This window comes from Bombina bombina, chromosome 2 (assembly GCF_027579735.1).
Source record: "Bombina bombina isolate aBomBom1 chromosome 2, aBomBom1.pri, whole genome shotgun sequence".
Lineage (NCBI taxonomy): Eukaryota > Metazoa > Chordata > Amphibia > Anura > Bombinatoridae > Bombina > Bombina bombina.
Window position 1 is genome coordinate 1,307,812,074 of NC_069500.1, and position 24,513 is coordinate 1,307,836,586.

General features: G+C 40.1%; 1 protein-coding gene across 2 annotated transcripts in view; it reads right to left on the reverse strand.

Moving 5' to 3' along the window:
* EVC2 (EvC ciliary complex subunit 2) overlaps nt 1-24,513 on the reverse strand; it is a 427,809-nt gene that overhangs the window by 101,679 nt on the left and 301,617 nt on the right. For both annotated transcript variants that reach the window (XM_053704149.1, XM_053704148.1), the window contains one exon: nt 21,895-22,122. In XM_053704149.1, the coding sequence (XP_053560124.1) occupies nt 21,895-22,122 (228 nt within the window). The remainder of the gene's footprint in view (nt 1-21,894; nt 22,123-24,513) is intronic.

A 24,513-nucleotide genomic window follows, 5' to 3' on the forward strand; every position in this document is an offset into this window, starting at 1 on the left:
GGGTCGACCATAGGAAACAATCTTTTAAATATGGGGGGAGGGACGAAAGGAATACCGGGCCTTTCCCATTCTTTATTAACAATGTCCGCCACCCGCTTGGGTATAGGAAAAGCTTCTGGGAGCCCCGGCACCTCTAGGAACTTGTCCATTTTACATAGTTTCTCTGGGATGACCAACTTTTCACAATCATCCAGAGTGGATAATACCTCCTTAAGCAAAATGCGGAGATGTTCCAACTTAAATTTAAATGCAATCACATCAGGTTCAGCCTGTTGAGAAATGTTCCCTGAATCAGTAATTTCTCCCTCAGACAAAACCTCCCTGGCCCCCTCAGATTGGGTTAGGGGCCCTTCAGAGATATTAATATCAGCGTCGTCATGCTCTTCAGTAACTAAAACAGAGCAGCCACGCTTACGCTGACAAGGGTTCATTTTGGCTAAAATGTTTTTGACAGAATTATCCATTACAGCCGTTAATTGTTGCATAGTAAGGAGTATTGGCGCGCTAGATGTACTAGGGGCCTCCTGAGTGGGCAAGACTCGTGTAGACGAAGGAGGGAATGATGCAGTACCATGCTTACTCCCCTCACTTGAGGAATCATCTTGGGCATCATTGTCATTATCACATAAATCACATTTATTTAAATGAATAGGAATTCTGGCTTCCCCACATTCAGAACACAGTCTATCTGGTAGTTCAGACATGTTAAACAGGCATAAACTTGATAAGAAAGTACAAAAAACGTTTTAAAATAAAACCGTTACTGTCACTTTAAATTTTAAACTGAACACACTTTATTACTGCAATTGCGAAAAAACATGAAGGAATTGTTCAAAATTCACCAAATTTTCACCACAGTGTCTTAAAGCCTTAAAAGTATTGCACACCAAATTTGGAAGCTTTAACCCTTAAAATAACGGAACCGGAGCCGTTTAAAAACTTTAACCCCTTTACAGTCCCTGGTATCTGCTTTGCTGAGACCCAACCAACCCAAAGGGGAATACGATACCAAATGACGCCTTCAGAAAGTCTTTTCTAAGTATCAGAGCTCCTCTCACATGCGACTGCATGCCATGCCTCTCAAAAACAAGTGCGCCACACCGGCGCGAAAATGAGGCTCTGCTTATGCTTTGGGAAAGCCCCTAAGAAATAAGGTGTCTAATACAGTGCCTGCCGATATTATTATATCAAAAAACCCAGATAAAATGATTCCTCAAGGCTAAATATGTGTTAATAATGAATCGATTTAGCCCAGAAAAGTCTACAGTCTTAATAAGCCCTTGTGAAGCCCTTATTTACGATCGTAATAAACATGGCTTACCGGATCCCATAGGGAAAATGACAGCTTCCAGCATTACATCGTCTTGTTAGAATGTGTCATACCTCAAGCAGCAAGAGACTGCACACTGTTCCCCCAACTGAAGTTAATTGCTCTCAACAGTCCTGTGTGGAACAGCCATGGATTTTAGTTACGGTTGCTAAAATCATTTTCCTCATACAAACAGAAATCTTCATCTCTTTTCTGTTTCTGAGTAAATAGTACATACCAGCACTATTTCAAAATAACAAACTCTTGATTGAATAATAAAAACTACAGTTAAACACTAAAAAACTCTAAGCCATCTCCGTGGAGATGTTGCCTGTACAACGGCAAAGAGAATGACTGGGGTAGGCGGAGCCTAGGAGGGATCATGTGACCAGCTTTGCTGGGCTCTTTGCCATTTCCTGTTGGGGAAGAGAATATCCCACAAGTAAGGATGACGCCGTGGACCGGACACACCTATGTTGGAGAAATTATCTATTTCCTTATATGAGAGTTTCAGGAATGGGAAAAAATGCAAATAGCATAGCCCTCTGATAGAGAAAAAGGCAAGAGGCAAACATCAATGGGGTATTGAAATAATGAAAAAGTTTGGCGGCAATTATGACGCACAACGTAACTAAAACTTTTTTGGCGGCAAAAATAACCGGAAATTATACACTCGCGTCACTAATGACGCAACCGTGTGAAAGGTCTCGGCGTCAAGCATGACGCCGGAAATGACGAAGTTGCGTCATAGACTTATCTTTCCACACCAAAAATATTCTCGCACCAAGAATGACGCAATAAAGTTTAGCATTTGACGCACCCGCAGGCCTAATGCCTCCCGCAATTTGCAAGAAATAGTCAATTGAAAAAAAAGACTAAACCCCAGGTAAGAAATACATTTCTTAAAAAAATGTTTATATTCCCCAAATATGAAACTGACAGTCTGCAGAAGGAAATACATGAACCTGACTCATGGCAAATATAAGTACAATACATATATTTAGAACTTTATATAAATGCATAAAGTGCCAAACCATAGCTGAGGTGTCTTAAGTAATAAAAAACATACTTACCAAAAGACACACATCCACATATAGCAGATAGCCAAACCAGTACTAAAACAGTTATCAGTAGAGGTAATGGTAAATTGAGAGTATATCGTCGATCTGAAAAGGGAGGTAGGAGATGAATCTCTACGACCGATAACAGAGAACCTATGAAATAGACCCCCGTTAGGGAAATCTTTGTATTCAATAAGTGATACTCCCTTCACGTCCCTCTGACATTCACTGTACTCTGAGAGGAATCGGGCTTCAACAATGCTGAGAAGCGCATATCAACACAGAAATCTTAGCACAAACTTACTTCACCACCTCCATAGGAGGCAAAGTTTGTAAAACTGAATTGTGGGTGTGGTGAAGGGTGTATTTATAGGCATTTTGAGGTTTGGGAAACTTTGCCCTTCCTGGTAGGATTGTATATCCCATACGTCACTAGCTTATAGACTCTTGCCAATTATATGAAAGAAAATGTGTTTTATGTCCCTTTTAATGTATTTGAGTGGAAAGGACTGCAAAGTGTGTGTGTGTATGTATGTATGTATGTATGTATATATATATATATATATATATATATATATATATATATATATACACACTGTATATTAATAAAGCAAATTTAAACTGTTACACCTAGATTACGAGTTTTGCGTTAGAGGCTGTGTGGTGCTAATGAGCAGTTTATGTTCACCGCTCACTTACAGACAGCGCTGGTATTACGGGTTTTTACAAACCAGACAAGAAGTGAGCGTTGAGCAAAATTTTGCTCCTTACCGCACTTCAATACCAGCGCTGCTTACGTTAGCGGTGAGCTGGTGTAACGTGCTCGTGCACGATTTCCCCATAGGAATCAACGGGGAGAGTAAAACTCCTTAATGCAGCCCCATTGATTCCTATGGGGAAATACATTTTATGTCTACACCTAACACCCCAACATGAACCCCGAGTCTAAACACCCCTAATCTTACACTTATTAACCCGTAATCTGCCGCCCCGACATCGCCGCAACCTACATTATATTATTAACCCCTAATCTGCCGCTCCGGACACCGCCGCTACCTACATTATACTTATGAACCAGTACTAATAAGTACTTATACTTATCTATAGCCTGATGAAACAGTGTGTTACACTGAGAAACGCGTTGCTGTTGTTTTTACTATTTTAATAAAACTTTTAAAGTTTCTCCTATTCTCCACCTGCTGCCGACCTATCATTTACCCTATGGGGTGATTTATCTACCATTTTGGAGCTGTTTAATTCATCATTCAGGCCGCTGGATCTGTGGGACTGATCATTGCTGTACAGACCCCTGCCTGTGGTATCTCTGGACTCTCCCTGGTGAGACGAGGATCCCCTTTTGTGACATTATCCATTGGTCTACCGGACGACGAGCGGTTCCGGACTGCTGGTACTGCACATCTGTGCTTTACATCTTGTGAGAAGGATTCTTCTGTCATTTCTGCACCATATTTAAAGTTACCTTATGATCTGCACTATGTGGCGCCCTCTATTCTGATTTGTTTAGATTCCCTTGACCTGTGTCGCGGCATGACACCCTAGAGGAGCGGCCTATTGTTTTTTATACAAATCATCTGGGACCATTCATCACTGTTACTAAGGACTTCCTTACCATCAAACACTATCTATTGGACTAATAGTTTGTATATCCTAGTCCTTTTATATTGTCTATATTGTCAAATTTAGCTTTTTATCTGTATACCATATATCTTTCAATTTACAAGTGTTTTTTATTTCCCAAGTGCATTGTACTACTCCGAGGCTCCTCTTATAAGTACTGTAGTGTTATTATTTGCCACTAGAGTACTAGCTGCCTAATTTTAGAGATGTTTTTAAGGTGTAAGTGGCAGGCTTTAGCCAATGACTGAATATGAGGAGTGAAAGAAAGATCTGAGTCAAATGTGACCCTGAGATATCGGGCATGCGGGGAAGGGGTAATGATGGAGTTGTCGACAGTTATAGAGAGATTGGGGGTGGAGAATTTAGAAGAAGGGGGGAAAATAAGGAGCTCAGTTTTGGAGAGATTTAGCTTGAGGTAGTGAGAGGACATCCAGTTAGAGATGTGAGAAAGACAGTTAGGGGGGTAGTTATCAAGCCGTCTACTTTTCTGGCTTTGCCGGCCCAATACGTCCGCCTAAGCTCCCCTACCTTCGCCGCCGCGGACCTTGAATACGTTCGCCTAAGTTATCAAATAAAGCTGTCAAAAAGCCGCGGGGCGATGAGCAGCGGACTGTGAGAGTTATCACTCATCCGATCTCGCTGCTCTTCGGCTTTTTCCCAGCTTTATTGCTAGCCTGTCACTAAGCACCCACACTAAACTGCACTGTTCTACCCCCTATACCGGCGCCCCCGGAGCCTCCCGCAACTCAATAAAGTTACTAACCCCTAAACCGCCGCTCCTAGACCCTGCCGCAACTCTTATAAATGTATTAACCCCTAAACCGCCGCTCCCGGAGCCCACCGCCACCTACAATATACCTAGTAACCCCTATCCTGCCCCCCCTATACCGTCGCCCTCTATAATAAAATTATTAACCCCTATCCTGCTGATCCCGCACCTCGCCGCAACTAAATAGTTTATCCCCTAAACCGCCGCTCCCTGAACCCGCCGCAACCTATATTAAACCTATTAACCCCTATCCTGCCCCCCCCTACACCGTCGCCATCTATAATAAATTTATTAACCCCTATCCTGCCCCCCACTACGACGCCGCCACTGTAATAAATTTATTAACCCCTAAACTGATGTCTAACACTAACCCTAACGCCCCCTAACTTAAATATTAATTAAATAAATCTAAATAATATTTATATTATGAACTAAATTAATCCTATTTAAAACTAAATACTTACCTTTAAAATAAACCCTAATATAGCTACAATATAAATAATAATTATATTGTAGCTATCTTAGGATTTATTTTTATTTTACAGGCAACTTTCAATTTATTTTAACTAGGTACAATAGTTATTAAATAGTTATTAACTATTTAATACCTACCTATCTAAAATAAAGAGAAATTAACCTGTAAAATAACAACTAACCTAAGTTACAATTACACCTAACACTACACTATCATTAAATAAATTATTCCTATTTAAAACTAAATACTTACCTGTAAAATAAACCCTAAGATAGCTACAATATAAATAATAATTATATTGTAGCTATCTTAGGATTTATATTTATTTTACAGGTAACTTTGTATTTATTTTAGCTAGTTAGAATAGTTATTAAATAGTTATTAACTATTTAATAACTACCTAGCTAAAAGAAATAGAAAATAACCTGTAAAATATATCCTAACCTAAGTTACAATTAAACCTAATACTACACTATCATTAAATTAATTAAATAAACTACCTACAAATAACTACAATTAAATACAATTACATAAACTAACTAAAGTACAAAAAATAAAAAAAGCTAAGTTACAGAAAATAAAAAAATAAGTTACAAACATTTTACAAATATTACAACAATTTTAAGCTACTTACACCTAATCTAAGCCCCCTAATAAAATAACAAACCCCCCCAAAATAAAAAAATGCCCTACCCTATTGTAAATTAAATAAAGTTCAAAGCTCTTTTACCTTACCAGCCCTTAAAAGGGCCATTTGTGGGGGCATGCCCCCAAAAGTTCAGCTCTTTTGCCTGTAAATGAAAAATACAACCCCCCCAATATTAAAACCCACCACCCACATACCCCTAATCTAACCCAAACCCACCTTACAAAAACCTAACACTAATCCCCTGAAGATCATCCTACCTTGAGTCGTCTTCACTCAGCCGAGCAGCGATGGAACCCAAATGGACATCCGGACCGGCAGAAGTGATCATCCAAGGGGCGCTGAAGAAATCTTCCATCCGATGAAGTCATCATCCAGGCGGCGCTGAAGAAGTCTTCGATCCGGGCGATGTCATCTTCCAAGCCGGGTCTTGAATCTTCCTTCCGCCGCCGCGGAACATCATTCTTCACCGACGGACTACGACGAATGAAGGCTCCTTTAAGGGACGTCATCCAAGATGGCGTCCCCTCAATTCCGATTGGCTGATAGGATTCTATCAGCCAATCGGAATTAAGGAAGGAAAAATCTGATTGGCTGATGGAATCAGCCAATCAGATTCAAGTTCAATCCGATTGGCTGATCCAATCAGCCAATCAGATTGAGCTCGCATTCTATTGGCTGATCGGAACAGCCAATAGAATGCGAGCTCAATCTGATTGGCTGATTCCATCAGCCAATCAGATTTTTCCTACCTTAATTCCGATTGGCTGATAGAATCCTATCAGCAAATCGGAATTGAGGGGACGCCATCTTGGATGACGTCCCTTAAAGGAGCCTTCATTCGTCGTAGTCCGTCGGTGAAGAAGGAGGTTCCGCGTCGGTGGAAGGAAGATTCAAGACCCGGCTTGGAAGATGACATCGCCCGGATCGAAGACTTCTTCAGCGCTGCCTGGATGATGACTTCATCGGATGGAAGATTTCTTCAGCGCCCCTTGGATGATCACTTCTGCCGGTCCGGATGTCCACTTGGGTTCCATCGCTGCTCGGCTGAGTGAAGACGACTCAAGGTAGGATAATCTTCAGGGGATTAGTGTTAGGTTTTGGTAAGGGGGGTTTGGGTTAGATTAGGGGTATGTGGGTGGTGGGTTTTAATGTTGGGGGGGGTTGTATTTTTCATTTACAGGCAAAAGAGCTGAACTTTTGGGGGCATGCCCCCACAAATGGCCCTTTTAAGGGCTGGTAAGGTAAAAGAGCTTTGAACTTTTTTAATGTAGAATAGGGTAGGGAATTTTTTTATTTTGGGGGGGTTTGTTATTTTATTAGGGGGCTTAGATTAGGTGTAAGTAGCTTAAAATTGTTGTAATATTTGTAAAATGTTTGTAACTTATTTTTTTATTTTCTGTAACTTAGCTTTTTTTATTTTTTGTACTTTAGTTAGTTTATGTAATTGTATTTAATTGTAGTTATTTGTAGGTAGTTTATTTAATTAATTTAATGATAGTGTAGTATTAGGTTTAATTGTAACTTAGGTTAAGATTTATTTTACAGGTTATTTTCTATTTCTTTTAGCTAGGTAGTTATTAAATAGTTAATAACTATTTAATAACTATTCTAACTAGCTAAAATAAATACAAAGTTACCTGTAAAATAAATATAAATCTTAAGATAGCTACAATGTAATTATTAATTATATTGCAGCTATCTTAGGGTTTATTTTATAGGTAAGTATTTAGTTTTAAATAGGAATAATATATTAAAGTATAGTGTAGTGTTAGGTGTAATTGTAACTTAGGTTAGTTTTTATTTTACAGGTAAATTTCTCTTTATTTTAGCTAGGTAAGCTATTAAATAGTTAATAACTATTTAATAGCTATTGGACCTAGTTAAAATAAATTGAAAGTTGCCTGTAAAATAAAAATAAATCCTAAGATAGCTACAATATAATTATTATTTATATTGTAGCTATATTAGGGTTTATTTTACAGGTAAGCATTTAGTTTTAAATAGGATTAATTTAGGTAATAATAGAAATATTATTTAGATTTATTTAATTAATATTTATGTAAAGGGGGCATTAGGGTTAGTGTTAGACTTAGGTTTAGGGGTTAATAACGTTATTATAGAGGGCGGCGGTATAGGGGGGCAGGATAGGGGTTAATAGGTATAATGTAGGTGGCGGTGGGCTCTGGGAGCGGCGGTTTAGGCGTTAATATGTATAGAGTAGCTTGCGGTGGGCTCCGGGAGCGGCGGTTTAGGGGGTAATAACTTTATTTAGTTGCGGCGGTGTAGGGGGGACAGATTAGCGGTGTTTAGACTCGGGGTACATGTTAGGGTGTTAGGTGCAGACAGCTCCCATAGAAATCAATGGGATGTCGGGCAGCAGCGAACTTGTACTTTCGCTATGGTCAGACTCCCATTGATTCCTATGGGATCCGCCGCCTCCAGGCTGGCGCTTTGAAAACCAGGTACGCTGGGCCGTAAAAGTGCCGAGCGTACCTGCTAGTTTTTTGATAACTAGCAAAAGTAGTGAGATTGTGCCGCACACAATGTGTGCGGAACATCTGGAGTGACGTAAGAATCGATCTGTGTCGGACTGAGTCCGGCGGATCGAAGTTTACGTCACAAAATTCTACTTTTGCCACTCTCGAGCCTTTGATAACTAAGGCGAATCAGCCTCGCCACAAATACGCTGCGGAATTCCAGCGTATTTGAGGTTGACGGCATGATAACTAGGCCCCTTAGTGACAAGGAGATAGGTCTGGTGCAGAGAAGTAGATTTGGGTGTCGTCGGCATACAAATGATATTGTAAACCGTGGGAATTTATTAGGGAACCTAGTGATGACGTGTAGATTGAGAAGAGAAGGGGACCAAGGACAGAGCCTTGCGGTGCTCTGACAGAAAGTGGTGACGGGGCAGAGGAGGCCCCAGAGAAGGCTACACTAAAGGTACGGTTTGACAGGTAGTAAGAGAGCCACGAGAGGGCTGTGTCACAGATGCAGAAGGATTCGAGGGTATGGAGCAAAAGAGGGTGGTCAACAGTGTCAAAGGCTGCGGACAGATCAAGGAGGATAAGCAGAGAGAATTGGCCTTTTGATTTTGCTGTAAGTAGGTCGTTGGTAACCTTAACAATTGCTGTCAATGACTAATCCGGCTTCCTCCAATCACAGCATGGCCTCAGGCAATGACTACCTTGGGGAGAAATCCGTGATTGGAGTAAGCCAGATTAGTCATTGTTGACGTGTGAAGAGAGGATTTCCAGGAGGGGAAAGTTGCTCTGGCTGTGCAAAGAAGAGAGGTAAGTTTTTAATCAAAACGGCTGCTTTCTAAACTTTGATGAATGAAAGTGCTCCTGTTTTTAATAGTATTTATAAAAAAACTGGCTTTCATTCATCAAAGTTTACCTTAACTTTAATTTTATCTGTGTCAATTGCAATTAGTAATGGCACTTGTCAGGAAGGTCCTTTGTCCCCATTATTATTTGCATTAGCAATGGAAGTACTAGCCACAAAACTATGTTTGAATTTTAATATTTAGGGCATAACTATTGGTACAACCCAATACAAATTAGCATTATTTGCAGATGATGTTGTGCTTACGCTTGCCTCTCTCCCTGATTCACTTGCAGCACTTTCTACAGAGTTTGCGGCATATAGTGTGTACAAATCTGAATTTCTTAGTTTATCTAACCACCCATCAACCATACTCCAAATAAAACAGATTACCATATTCAGTTTAGATCTAAATCAATAAAGTATCTGGGAATACAAATATGGGTAGATTAACTGCTACTATTTTCTGTGAAAATTCAGGCTTTAGTGCACAATATACAGAAAGACTTGCAAAGCTGGGAGCAGAAAAAACTATCCTGGCTAGGCCGAATTCAGGCTGTTAAGATTTCTGTTCTACCAAATATATAATATTTTTTTCAGGCTCTTCCCACTCCAATACCGGATACCTACTTTCATACATTACAAATGGCCAGAATATCTGCAAAAACCATGTATAGATCAAAAGATAAAGGGGGTATGGGGGTACCAAACCTTGAGTTTTATAGACTGCTGTAAGAATGTACAGAATAAGGAATGGGTTTTCATGGAGAACTGTGTCTTTAATTACCCACACTTTGGCAGTTTGCGCTGGTTATTGCAAGAACAAAATAAATCTTTCAACAGTTTATCCACTATAGTTATTGAAACTCGTAAGGTGTGGGATCGAGTGTAAAACAACTCACCACCATTTCCACAATACCCTTGCCTTAACCCCTATCCTACACAATTTAGCTTATTCCATTGGACAGGGGGCAGCCTTTGTACTATACATGCACTAGTATCTTGTTTTACTGTATTAGAGGGCAGTAAATTGAAACGGAAAGGAGACTTAGCTGACATGGGTATACATTTTTTTTTATCATTGGTACAAATGTTTGCAACTATCCCATTTCATTTTTAGTCATCCTGATAATCCTAAAATTAGCAGAACTCTTACGCCATTTGAACCCCTCTTATCACACCACTGGAGGGAATTTATTCATAGCCCATAAGCAACTCCTTTTTTTCACTTCTGAAATTTACCCTCTTTTTTTTTTTATCTTTTATTTATATCCAACAATGCAGACATACATAAAAACATCATATTGAACCACGCAGGGTAGAAAAAGAAAACCGGTACATTATACAAGGTGCAAATTGAGATATTTAAGGTTTCAATAAAGCTATGTTCATATGGCAATCATGTAAAGTTTCAGTCTTCATTATGACCCTGCTTAGTGTCCTAAATATCTACATTGTTGGGGATTTTCTTTTTTAAACATCTTAGGTATTCCCACAACCTAAACTAACTAAATAAAAGTAAATGTTAACAATTGGGCATCAACTTCTATATATTATGCAGGTAGATAAAGTTGAAAGCTATGGAGTCACAACAACCTTATAGCTGTGCTTTACTTGATATCCTGGGTATATAAGTAGGCTATAAAATTACTTAATATTGCCTAGGAGGAGACATAGGGCCTTGGGTCCTGTTAAAGATTCACAGGACATGGTATGTTGGGTATACTTTGCGGATTAATAATACTACCAACAATAAAATCACATTTGTCCCCTAATGTGTGATATAAGATAAATACTAAAGGTAAGGAAATATTTATGCATAATATCTAAGCAAGTGTGGTAACACGCTCAACGTATATAGACAAAACTTCTATTGGTTATGCAAGTAAATACATTCTGATGGAAACTATGGAGCCACCATAATCTTGTAGCCATGCACCACTCGATAATCTGGATATGTAAGTGGGATATGAAGTGGTCTAATATTGCCTAGGTGGAGACATAGGGCCCTGGGTCCTGTTACAGATTCACTGGACATTTATGTTAGTTATACATCACAGAATAACAGTAGTATAAACATTTATGTCTCCTAATATATGGTACAAGAAAAATACTGGAGGTAAAGAAATATTTATGCATCGTATCTGAATATGTGTGGTGACACTATCAACGAATATATAGGCAAAGCTTCTATTTGTTATTCAAGTAAATACATTTTGTTAGGAGCTATGAAATCACAATATCCCTAGAGCTATGTTCTACTCGATATTCTGGATATGTAAGTGGGATATGAAGTTACTTAATATTGCCTAAGTGGATACATATAGCCTTGGGTCCAATTAAAGATTTTCTGGACATTTTGTGTTGGGTATACCATGCAGAGTAATAATAAAACAAACAATAGAGTCACATTTGTCTCCTAGTGTACGATACAAGATAAATACTGAAGGTAGAAAAATATTTATGCATCAAATCTGGATATGTGCAATATATCAACGAATATAGACAGTCAAAAACTTGAGGATTCTGGCTTAAAGGATAAACTAGTAGCTGACTAGGGATAGTCTACCTAGAGACATAGAACTGTAGATCCCAATAAAGGCTTACTTTGTCACATGGTGTTCAGACCCATTAGCTTTTTTTTTTTTTATAGAAATGGTGGCCTATATAAGAAATGTACAATTTGCAGCATAATAGCATTACTTGCATGAAACATGTGAATTCCAAAAGTAAAAAAAGAATAATAATAACATACATGCCCCATAACTGAGTATGTTGCCCAGTACTAATAAGAAAAAATAACAATAAAATAACCCCCCCCCAAAAGAAATAATTACATAACTAAGTAAAGAACAAGGAAATAAAGCTTAGCACGTTCTACAAATATGGACAAATTGTTAGATAACAGTGTTAGTTGCTGTGTGAATCACTTTTTTTTTGTCCAGTTCTACTGTTCAAAATACTATTATGCAGAGTTTTCAGTATGTTCAGCGTCATAAAAAATATTAGGAGTACTCGCGGTACCGACATCCAGTATTAAAGTCCATAAAAGACTAAGAAGATGTAATTTAGAGCAAAATGGTGGGTAGCAGCTTAAGACCTAAATGAGTTATATTTTAGCCGACACCGGTTGATAAGCGCTCCTCTTGCAAATGCAAAGAAACAGTCTCCAATTTCAAGCCCTGTTTCCCCTCTTCAGGTAAGCCAGTAGCCGATGTCATAGTAGGGAAGACAAAGCAATGATCCCTGTACTCTATCAGATTAACAATAGGGCTGTTTAACGGATCTAGATGCAAGATGAAATCTGTGCTGCTTACATTCAGCATGTCTGGCGCCCTCCATTTCGACAGACTGAGGCTTCACAACCGCCGCATTTAACAGATCAGGCCCTTCACTCTTACCCCAGCTGTCTCTCAAGGGTGCTTCCAGGGGTCCCAAAAGAATCCCCTTTGTGTCCTCAGAAGAAGTTTGAATAGTGAAAGCTGTATCAGTTGTTGAAAGTTCCGCCATGTTAAGATCTGAATGCAGAGTTTGCACGCATGTGGATTTGGAAGCGCGCAGGTAGGTCAGTAAGTTCTGTGTAGCTGTTTCTAGTGCATTGAATGCCGGTGAGAGGTGAGCTGCCAAGGCAGCAACTATATCTTGTGTAGATGCATTGATCTCCATGGTGGGCATGTTTGAGATACTGTAATATCTGTATCACGTGGCAAGCCCTGCACCTTACCCAATACCGTCTGGTATTATACACTTCTTCGACTTCTCGGCAGCCAAGAGGTGTCCGTCTTGATCCCAAGGGGCTCCCGAACAGCTGTTCTGTTAAGGGAAACAGGATGGCTCTAAGTATGACCACGTTTCAGCTATAAAGGGCAAGATTTTACAGAGAGCAACACATGCCCGTGGCCATCTTGTAACGCCGCCCACCGGAAGTCCTGAAATGTACCCTCTTATGTACATACTTGGGAAGAGAACATTTCTGTGAAAGACTGGTCCACGATATTATATCAGATGTGGGCATCCTCTTTCTCAATGGGAATCAAAGAAACAAATAAACGCCTAAATCAATGGTATCTTACTTTCCATAGAATAGCAAAAATCTACCAAACTCTTCTACTTTGTGTTGGAGAGAATGTGGGCAGGTAGGCACATTGACATACATTTGGTGGGGTTGCTCTCCAAATTCCCTCATATTGGACTTTAGTTAACAGAGAGATGGGAAGGGCACTTTCCTTTAATATACTACTTGATCTTGTAGTTTATTATTATTGAGAATTGTGCTAAGGACCTTATCCCCAGAATATGGAAAAAGAGAGAAGTGCAGTCTAGAGAAGCTTGGGTTCATTTTGTAACACTGGTATTATCATTAAAAGTACCATTATCTTTTGATACATAGGCCCCTATTTATCAAAGGTCTTGCGGACCTGATCCGACAGTGCGGATCAGGTCCGCAAGACCTCGCTAAATGCGGAGAGCAATATGTTCTCCGCATTTAACATTGCACCAGCAGCTCACAAGAGCTGCTGGTGCAACGCCGCCCCCCTGCTGACTCGTGGTCAATTGGCGGCCAGCAGGGAGTCATGCTAGTAGGGCTTACTGCAATTAGTTAACAATAGTGGGGGTTAGTATCCAATGCTATTTGGGGAACTGGGTCAGCTGCGGTTAGGGGTAAAAGCAGTGGAAAAGTCGAAACCAAGTTTAGAGAAGGATTATTAATGGTAGGAGTTAACTCAGTGCAGAGGATTATTTTTTGGGGGGTTTACACTGCCTTTTGGGTGGTGTAAGGTGCTTAAAGGGACAGTTAGCTGAAAAATTGTTTTCTCCTGTTAAGTGTAGTCAGTCCACGGGTCATCCATTACTTATGGGATTATATCTCCTCCCTAACAGGAAGTGCAAGAGGATCACCCAAGCAGAGCTGGTATATAGCTCCTCCCCTATACGTCATACCCAGTCATTCTCTTGCACCTAACTAATAGATAGGACGTGTGAGAGGAATGTGGTTGTTAAACTTAGTTTTTTATTTCTTCAATCAAAAGTTTGTTATTTTAAACAGCACCGGAGTGTGTTGTTCTTTCTCAGGCAGCATTAGAAGAAGAATCTACCTGAGTTTGTGTATGATCTTAGCGGTCGTAACTAAGATCCATTTGCTGTTCTCAGCCATTCTGAGGAGTGAGGTAACTTCAGAACAGGGGACAGCGGGCAGGGTTCACCTGCAAGGAGGTATGTTGCAGTATATTATTTTCTAAGGAATGGAATTGACTGAGAAAATACTGCTAATACCGATGTAATGTAAGTGCAGCCTTAAATGCAGTAGTAGCGACTGGTATCAGGCTGATATGTATGTATGTTTACACTGAGGTATTTCTGGGGAATGGAACTTCACTAAGAAAATACTGTATACATTTAACTTATATTTGAGCCTCCACTGCAGTGAAAGCGACTAGCAGCAGGCTTATTAATAACATTTCATAATTTTATATTTAAAACGTTTACTGGCATGTTAATCGTTTTTCTCTGAGGTACTTGGTGATAAAACCTTATGGGCATTATTTTTCCACATGGCTGTCGTTTGTTTTTGAATAAAATCAGTTTACTGAGCTTCCCCACTGTTGTATTATGAGTGGGAGGGGCCTATTTTGGCGCTTTATTGCGCAGTAAAAATTCAGTCACAGTCTTCCTATTTCTTCCTCCATGATCCAGGACGTCTCTACAGAGCCCAGGGGTCTCCAAAACTAGTTTTGAGGGAGGTAATCACTCACAGCAGACCTGTGAGACTGTGTTTTGACTGTGATAAAAACGCTTATATTAAATTGTTATCCGTTTTTGGGTACTAAGGGGTTAATCATCCATTTGCTGGTGGGTGCAATCCTTTGCTAACTTAATGCATTTACTGTGAAAATTTGGTTGCTATAACTAATTTGGTTCATTATTATTTCAACTGTGACAGTTTTTTGTGCTTCTTAAAGGCACAGTAACGTTTTTTATATTGCTTGTAAATTTATTTGAAAAGTATTTTCCAAGCTTGCTAGTCTAATTGCTAGTTTGTTTAAACATGTCTGACACAGAGGAATCTCTTTGTGCAATATGTTTAAAGGCCAATGTGGAGCCCAATAGAAATTTGTGTACTAATTGCATTGATGCTACTTTAAATAAAAGCCAATCTGTACATGTAAAGAAAATTTCACCAGACAACGAGGGGGAAGTTATGCCGACTAACTCTCCTCACGTGTCAGTACCTTCATCTCCCGCTCAGGAGGTGCGTGATATTGTGGCGCCAAGTACATCAGGGCGGCCCTTACAAATCACTTTGCAAGACATGGCTAATGTTATGACTGAAGTATTATCTAAATTGCCAGAATTTAGGGGTAAACGCGACCACTCTGGGGTGAGAACAGAGTGCGCTGATAATAATAGAGCCATGTCTGATACTGCGTCACAATTTGCAGAACATGAGGACGGAGAGCTTCATTCTGTGGGTGACGGATCTGATCCAAGTAAACTGGACTCAGACATTTCAAATTTTAAATTTAAGCTTGAGAACCTCCGTGTATTACTAGGGGAGGTTTTAGCAGCTCTGAATGATTGTAACACGGTTGCAATTCCAGAGAAATTATGTAGGCTGGATAGATACTATGCGGTACCGGTGTGTACTGATGTATTTCCTATACCTAAGAGGCTTACAGAAATTATTAACAAGGAGTGGGATAGACCCGGTGTGCCTTTTTCACCCCCTCCTATATTTAGAAAAATGTTTCCAATAGACGCCACCACACGGGACTTATGGCAGACGGTCCCTAAGGTGGAGGGAGCAGTTTCTACTCTGGCTAAGCGCACCACTATCCCGGTGGAGGATAGCTGTGCTTTTTCAGATCCAATGGATAAAAAGTTAGAGGGTTACCTTAAGAAAATGTTTGTTCAACAAGGTTTTATATTACAACCCCTTGCATGCATTGCGCCTGTCACGGCTGCGGCGGCATTCTGGTTTGAGTCTCTGGAAGAGACCATTAGCTCAGCTCCATTGGATGACATTATAGACAAGCTTAGAGTCCTTAAGCTAGCTAATTCATTTATTTCTGATGCCGTAGTACACTTAACTAAGCTTACGGCTAAGAACTCCGAATTCGCCATTCAAGCGCGCAGAGCGCTGTAGCTTAAATCCTGGTCAGCCGATGTGACTTCTAAATCTAAATTGCTTAACATACCTTTCAAAGGGCAAACATTATTCGGGCCCGGTTTGAAAGAAATTATCGCTGACATTACTGGAGGTAAGGGCCATGCCCTGCCTCAAGACAGAGCCAAACCAAGGGCTAAACAGTCTAATTTTTGTGCCTTTCGTAACTTCAAGGCAGGAGCAGCATCAACTTCCTCCGCTCCAAAACAGGAAGGAACTGTTGCTCGCTACAGACAGGGCTGGAAACCTAACCAGTCCTGGAACAAGGGCAAGCAGGCCAGAAAGCCTGCTGCCGCCCCTAAGACAGCATGAAGTGAGGGCCCCTGATCCGGAAACGGATCTAGTGGGGGGCAGACTTTCTCTCTTCGCCCAGGCTTGGGCAAGTGATGTCCAGGATCCCTGGGCGTTAGAGATCATATCTCAGGGATATCTTCTGGACTTCAAAGCTTCTCCTCCAAAAGGGAGATTTCATCTTTCAAGGTTGTCAGCAAACCAGATAAAGAAAGAGGCGTTTCTACGCTGTGTACAAGACCTTTTAATAATGGGAGTGATCCACCCAGTTCCGCGGTCGGAACAGGGACAAGGGTTTTACTCAAATCTGTTTGTGGTTCCCAAAAAAGAGGGAACCTTCAGACCAATCTTGGACTTAAAGATCCTAAACAAATTCCTAAGAGTTCCATCGTTCAAAATGGAAACTATTCGGACAATCTTACCTATGATCCAAAAGGGTCAGTACATGACCACAGTGGATTTAAAGGATGCCTACCTTCACATACCGATTCACAAAGATCATTATCGGTACCTAAGGTTTGCCTTCCTAAACAGGCATTACCAGTTTGTAGCTCTTCCCTTCGGGTTAGCTACGGCTCCAAGAATCTTTACAAAGGTTCTGGGCTCTCTTCTGGCGGTACTAAGACCGCGAGGAATATCGGTAGCTCCGTACCTAGACGACATTCTGATACAAGCGTCAAGTTTCCAAACTGCCAAGTCTCATACAGAGTTAGTTCTGGCATTTCTAAGGTCGCATGGGTGGAAGGTGAACGTAGAAAAGAGTTCTCTATTGCCACTCACAAGAGTTCCCTTCTTGGGGACTCTTATAGATTCTGTAGAAATGAAAATTTACCTGACAGAGGACAGGTTAACAAAACTTCTAAATGCTTGCCGTGTCCTTCATTCCATTCAACACCCGTCAGTGGCTCAATGCATGGAGGTAATCGGCTTAATGGTAGCGGCAATGGACATAGTACCTTTTGCACGCCTGCATCTCAGACCACTGCAATTGTGCATGCTAAGTCAGTGGAATGGGGATTACTCAGATTTATCCCCTATGCTGAATCTGGATCAAGAGACCAGAGATTCTCTTCTATGGTGGCTTTCTCGGCCACATCTGTCCAGGGGGATGCCCTTCAGCAGGCCAGATTGGACGATTGTAACAACAGACGCCAGCCTGCTAGGTTGGGGCGCTGTCTGGAATTCCCTGAAGGCTCAGGGATCATGGACTCAGGAGGAGAAACTCCTTCCAATAAACATTCTGGAATTAAGAGCGGTTTTCAATGCTCTTCTGGCTTGGCCTCAGTTAGCAACTCTGAGGTTCATCAGGTTCCAGTCGGACAACATCACGACTGTGGCTTACATCAACCATCAGGGAGGGACAAGGAGTTCCCTAGCGATGATGGAAGTCTCAAAGATAATTCGCTGGGCAGAGTCTCACTCTTGCCACCTGTCAGCGATCCACATCCCAGGCGTGGAGAACTGGGAGGCGGATTTCCTAAGTCGCCAGACTTTTCATCCGGGGGAGTGGGAACTTCATCCGGAGGTATTTGCCCAACTGCTTCGGCGTTGGGGCAAACCAGATCTGGATCTCATGGCGTCTCGCCAGAACGCCAAGCTTCCTTGTTACGGATCCAGGTCCAGGGACCCGGGAGCGGTACTGATAGATGCTTTGACAGCACCTTGGGTCTTCAACATGGCTTATGTGTTTCCACCCTTCCCGATGCTTCCTCGATTGATTGCCAGGATCAAACAGGAGAGAGCATCGGTGATTCTAATAGCGCCTGCGTGGCCACGCAGGACCTGGTATGCAGATCTAGTGGACATGTCGTCCTGTCCACCATGGTCTCTGCCTCTGAGACAGGACCTTCTGATTCAGGGTCCTTTCAAACATCCAAATCTAATTTCTCTGAGGCTGACTGCATGGAGATTGAACGCTTGATTCTATCAAAGCGTGGATTCTCAGAGTCAGTGATTGATACCTTAATACAGGCTAGGAAACCTGTTACCAGGAAAATTTACCATAAAATATGGCGTAAATACTTGCATTGGTGCGAATCCAAGAGTTACTCATGGAGTAAGGTTAGGATTCCTAGGATATTGTCTTTTCTACAAGAAGGTTTAGAAAAGGGTTTATCTGCTAGTTCGTTAAAGGGACAGATCTCAGCTCTGTCCATCCTTTTACACAAGCGTTTGTCAGAAGTTCCAGACGTTCAGGCTTTTTGTCAGGCTTTGGCCAGGATTAAGCCTGTGTTTAAAACTGTTGCTCCGCCGTGGAGCTTAAACTTAGTTCTTAACATTTTACAGGGTGTTCCGTTTGAACCCCTTCATTCCATTGATATCAAGCTGTTATCTTAGAAAGTTCTGTTTTTAATGGCTATTTCCTCGGCTCGAAGAGTCTCTGAGTTATCGGCCTTACATTGTGATTCTCCTTATCTGATTTTTCAGACAAGGTAGTTCTGCGTACTAAACCTGGGTTCTTACCTAAGGTAGTCACTAACAGGAATATCAATCAAGAGATTGTTGTTCCATCATTGTGCCCTAATCCTTCTTCAAAGAAGGAACGACTTCTGCACAATCTGGACGTCGTCCGTGCCCTGAAATTTTATTTGCAGGCAACTAAAGATTTTCGCCAAACTTCTTCCCTGTTTGTCGTTTATTCTGGACAGAGGAGAGGTCAAAAAGCTTCGGCTACCTCTCTCTCTTTCTGGCTTCGTAGCATAATACGTTTAGCCTATGAGACTGCTGGTCAGCAGCCTCCTGAAAGAATTACAGCTCATTCTACTAGAGCTGTGGCTTCCACTTGGGCCTTTAAAAATGAGGCCTCTGTTGAACAGATTTGCAAGGCTGCAACTTGGTCTTCACTTCACACCTTTTCGAAATTTTACAAATTTGACACTTTTACTTCTTCGGAGGCTGTTTTTGGGAGAAAGGTTCTTCAGGCAGTGGTTCCTTCCGTGTAAAGATCCTGCCTGTCCCTCCCGTCATCCGTGTACTTTTAGCTTTGGTATTGGTATCCCATAAGTAATGGATGACCCGTGGACTGACTACACTTAACAGGAGAAAACATAATTTATGCTTACCTGATAAATTCCTTTCTCCTGTAGTGTAGTCAGTCCACGGCCCGCCCTGTTTTTACGGCAGGTCTAAATTTTAAATTAAACTCCAGTCACCACTGCACCCTATAGTTTCTCCTTTCTCGTTTGGTTTCGGTCGAATGACTGGGTATGACGTAGAGGGGAGGAGCTATATAGCAGCTCTGCTTGGGTGATCCTCTTGCACTTCCTGTTAGGGAGGAGATATAATCCCATAAGTAATGGATGACCCGTGGACTGACTACACTACAGGAGAAAGGAATTTATCAGGTAAGCATAAATTATGTTTTCCCCTTAATGTGTTTTTAATGACTTGTTATACCATCTGCAGAGTATAAAATGTATGAGAAATTGCATTTTCAGGTTTATTTGTGTATATGAAATAGCTAGTTTTGTGCTTTTAAACCACAGCCTATTACAATGGGTTAAACTTTCAGGTAATATCTGATCTCATTATGTTATCACTTGCTTCCTTGTCTTATATCTGTTTGTAAACCAAAGTTTAATACTTAGAGAGAACACAGGAAAATTAACATTTTATTACTTAAAGTGAAGGTCAACTTCACGCAACTGCCCCATGACATTGGATAGACTTTGCAAAATGAGGGTGGGTTTAATTTCTCAAATTTGTTATATTTAAGTATTTTTTAACATTTTTACCTTTTGAGCGCTCCGACGATAAGCGCAACTCTCCCGTCTGGCATTTTGTCAAATTGATTGACAGATGAAGATTCTTAAAAGAATGAATTCTTGTTTCCCCGTGACGTTTATGCAAAGGAGCTCAACGCCCCGGGGGGAAGCAACTATATCTTGTGTAGATGCATTGATCTCCATGGTGGGCATGTTTGAGATACTGTAATATCTGTATCACGTGATTGACAGATGAAGATTCTTAAAAGAATGAATTCTTGTTTACCCGTGACGTTTATGCAAAGGAGCTCAACGCCCCGGGGGCGAAAAACAAGGATGCGTTCTTTTAAGAATCATCATCTGTCAATCAATTTGACAAAATGCCGGGCGGGAATGCTGCGCTTATCGTCGGAGCGCTCAAAAGGTAAATTTTTTTAAAAATAATGAAATATAACATATTATTAAATGAGTTAAACCCACCCTCATTTTACAAAGTCTATCCAATGCCGTGGGGCAGTTGCGTGAAGTTGACCATCACTTTAAATATGCTGCACCCCACTGGGAGTGTAATTTCTTCTGCTGGCTGTGTTTACTTAGGCTTGTCACTTGCATAGACTCCAGTATAGAAACTTTCAGTATAGGTGGGGATACCACAGGCTTAATCAGCTATTTTAAATGCCGAAATAAGGGTAAACTAGATACATGTAAACAATTTAATACACTCCAGCAAGTAAAATGGATCTCTGGGAACAATTTAAAGGTGAAATCATTTTTAGATAAACTGTCTCTTTATGACGGGCTAAGGAACAATAGAGAAAAAGGTTTACATATTACATAGCATCATAGTATTTAACTTTTATGTGGTACTTATACTAACAAAAATAAACTGATTGCCTGCAAAAGCCTTTATTTAAATGCTTTAACTAAAAGTTAATTTAATGGCCTCTATCTCATGAATGGAAAGCAACCTGTAGATTTAAGATATATTGAGTTAAAAACAAACATACTGTTTAGCATTTCAGTTTCTTTAACAAACATGAATAGTTTGACAATTTTAAGTTTCTGGGGGGAAAAAATCTCACCAATGTTAAGGAGTTAAATCTGCAATGTGATGAAACTGACTCATTTATAGAATAAATAAAGACCTAACACAATAAGCCCTTATGGCTTCTTCTTTTTAAAATAGGTTAAAGAATGACTATCGTGGACTAGTCTTTCTAAGGTTGATGTGGGTAACCAGACATAGACACCTTATCCAGTGTACAGTGGGCTATAGAAGTTGCTCCTAGGGTGGGGAGTATCCATAGAAAAAGCTATTCTGTTTTTGTTTATCCCCTGGTTGAGCGCTTGTCTCTTATCGTGCATGTCTTGAATCCTGATTTATTGCTTAAAATTCAAATCCAGTTGTATTGCACAAGTAAATAATCCAATTTAATTAGCAGTTGTTTTTATAATATTCAGATAAATAAAAGCTGCAAAACAATAATGATTCAACCTTGTACTTACTTGAATTCTTGTCTCTAAAAGTTTTCCATACTCGGACTCAGTGGCGATTTGAGACCTGCACATCTCCTCTAAAAGCAAAGACTGTAAATGCTGCACCGCCATATGAATTTCAAGTTCTTTTGATTTGTTGGCAATCAATTGAAACTGTAGAGAAGCAATATATTCTCCTAGTTTATATTCTCTGTCTTTCAACTGATGTACTCTTTGAATTAGTAGTTCCCCACGGGCCTAGGAAATATGAAAAAGCAATTGTGTGCATTTAGTTAAAAAAAAAAAAGTTAAGCTTTTGAAACATTTGAATACATGATTGACATTTGATATCTATCTTCTTTATGCAGAAAAAAATGCAATACAATAACATTTAGGCCTATTTGCCAGTGATAGGGCATATAAAAAATAATAAAGATGCACAATTGAACAAGATTTCTAAAGTTATTTGCATTTGAAAGTATTTGAGTCTTAACAGTGCAGTGTGCCTATGCCTCTATCTGTGCATATGGCTGTATATTGCTGCACTTGGAATTGGGTAAGGTGCATATTAATATTAGTAATATTATTTACTACTGCTTGCACATAGTAGTCTACTGTGCATACGATTGGATATATTCTGCACTGAGGATGGAGATTTTATAATCTATATTCCAGTTTTGCTATTGCTTATTTTCAGCTTTTAGTCTGTTTTTAAGGTACTTATTTGCATAGACGTGCAATCATAATTTACGGTTTGTGCAGCCAATCCTTTTGAATGTTTGTAGCCTAATAAATATTCTGAGAATAACATTCCGGAAATTCCTTCAAACTGAAGCCCTGGCAAAACCCCTTAGTGGGAGGGGCGAAACGTGTCATCTGTCATACTATGAGTAACCGATGGTTATCACGCTTACTTTTTATGCATTGGAAACTACATGATATTGCAGAGGGAGATGTGGTTGTTGTAAGGAGCCTTAAATTGTGAGCAGTTAAGCACTTGGACGAATAGTAAGAATTCTGGGACACAGTTAACACACAGTAGCAGAGACGGAGAAGCTTCTGTGGAAAGTAATTAAACGCTAATTGCAGTGGTACGTGTAGTGTGAATGCAGCCTGAATACAAATAACTGCAGAGCTTTTGTTTACACCGGGACTGCTTACCAAGGTAACCGACTCTATATCCATTGCAGCTCACTAGGATTTGTATGGCTTGATGTTACAGCACCTTTCAACCTTGCTTGTGGAATGTGCAGATGCACTAAGTGCTCTACTTTACTTTTGGGACATCTATATCCTGAATGAACAGTTTCATGTTTATATTGAGGCATGCATTATGCACTAAGTGCCTCTTTTTCAAATTAACTGTGTTTCCATCGGTTTAGAGTCCCTTTTTCATATGCATAATATATTGTTTATTTTTACATGCACATTTAAGTGTTTTTTTCCTTTTGGTGATGGGGTATCCTAACACCCAAACAAAATAAATCTTTTCTGTGCAAAACACTTTGTTTTGAATGTTCCTTAAAATGAACCCTCATGTTAAATTCTTAAATAAAATATATAGTATAGTATTTTTTTTTTCTTTAACCTAGGTCCTGACCTGTCTCGTTAAGGGAAATAAGTGGGTATAGACACCTTGCTTAACATACCCAGGAATATACAACAGCCTATCGCCTATCAGGACCAGCCTGAAAAAACGTACATCTAGGGCCTGCCTTTACTCTTATGATTAGGAGATGTGTGCAGTGTCATTTAATGCAGTTTTAAACAGATACACTTCTGGAGATGTATCATGTAAATGGCTCAAGTGAACTAAAAAAATGAACAGCAAGCTAAGATGGAACTTCTCATACAATTTAGATCTCATAACAGCATATTATGTGCACATTCATATTGTATAATCTCGGGGGCCAACACGTGTGTATGGTTTTACACACGTGTTTGCCCCCCGAGATGATACAATATGAATGCGTACGTAATATACTCTATGCCGAGTGGGATTGTGCCCATGCTAGTGTTCGTAACTAAGTCTTGTGATTGACTGGAACCGATGGCTCACAATATGACGCTGCTGTACACGCCCCCCATCTCCTAACGCTGGTTGGACTTCACCATGCTGCAAATGTTTGGTAATGGTGGTGAATATAGTTACAATGTAGATTGCATTGTACTTGTTTGAAGGTTATGTGAATTTGATGCTGTATATTTCTAAGTTGTATATATTAACATAGGGCTGCAATTACTGTGATGTGTTAGCAAGAGATGTCTAGGTAGTAACAGATACGGATTTTCATTGTTTTATAATATGTTGTCACTAAATATGCACATAATATGCACAAGGGTTATTCAAAATAATAATGAGATAATGTGGTTTATGTACTTTTGATATGTATCCCAAATTTTTATATTTTTATAATGTTTGCTTATACATTACCACATGATTGTAATTAGTGAGTAGCAGCTGTGATACCTTTGTGATTGGCTGTGAAGGAGGTAGGAGGAGCCTGTTTGATTATTTAAGCACTGTTTTGTTCACTTTATGGCTGTCTGAGGAAGGGGTGAATGCCCCGAAACGTCACACATTAAAGGGACACTTAACACCTGCCTGTTAAAATCCTTAAATCTTGCTCCTTCTAATCAATCAAAATC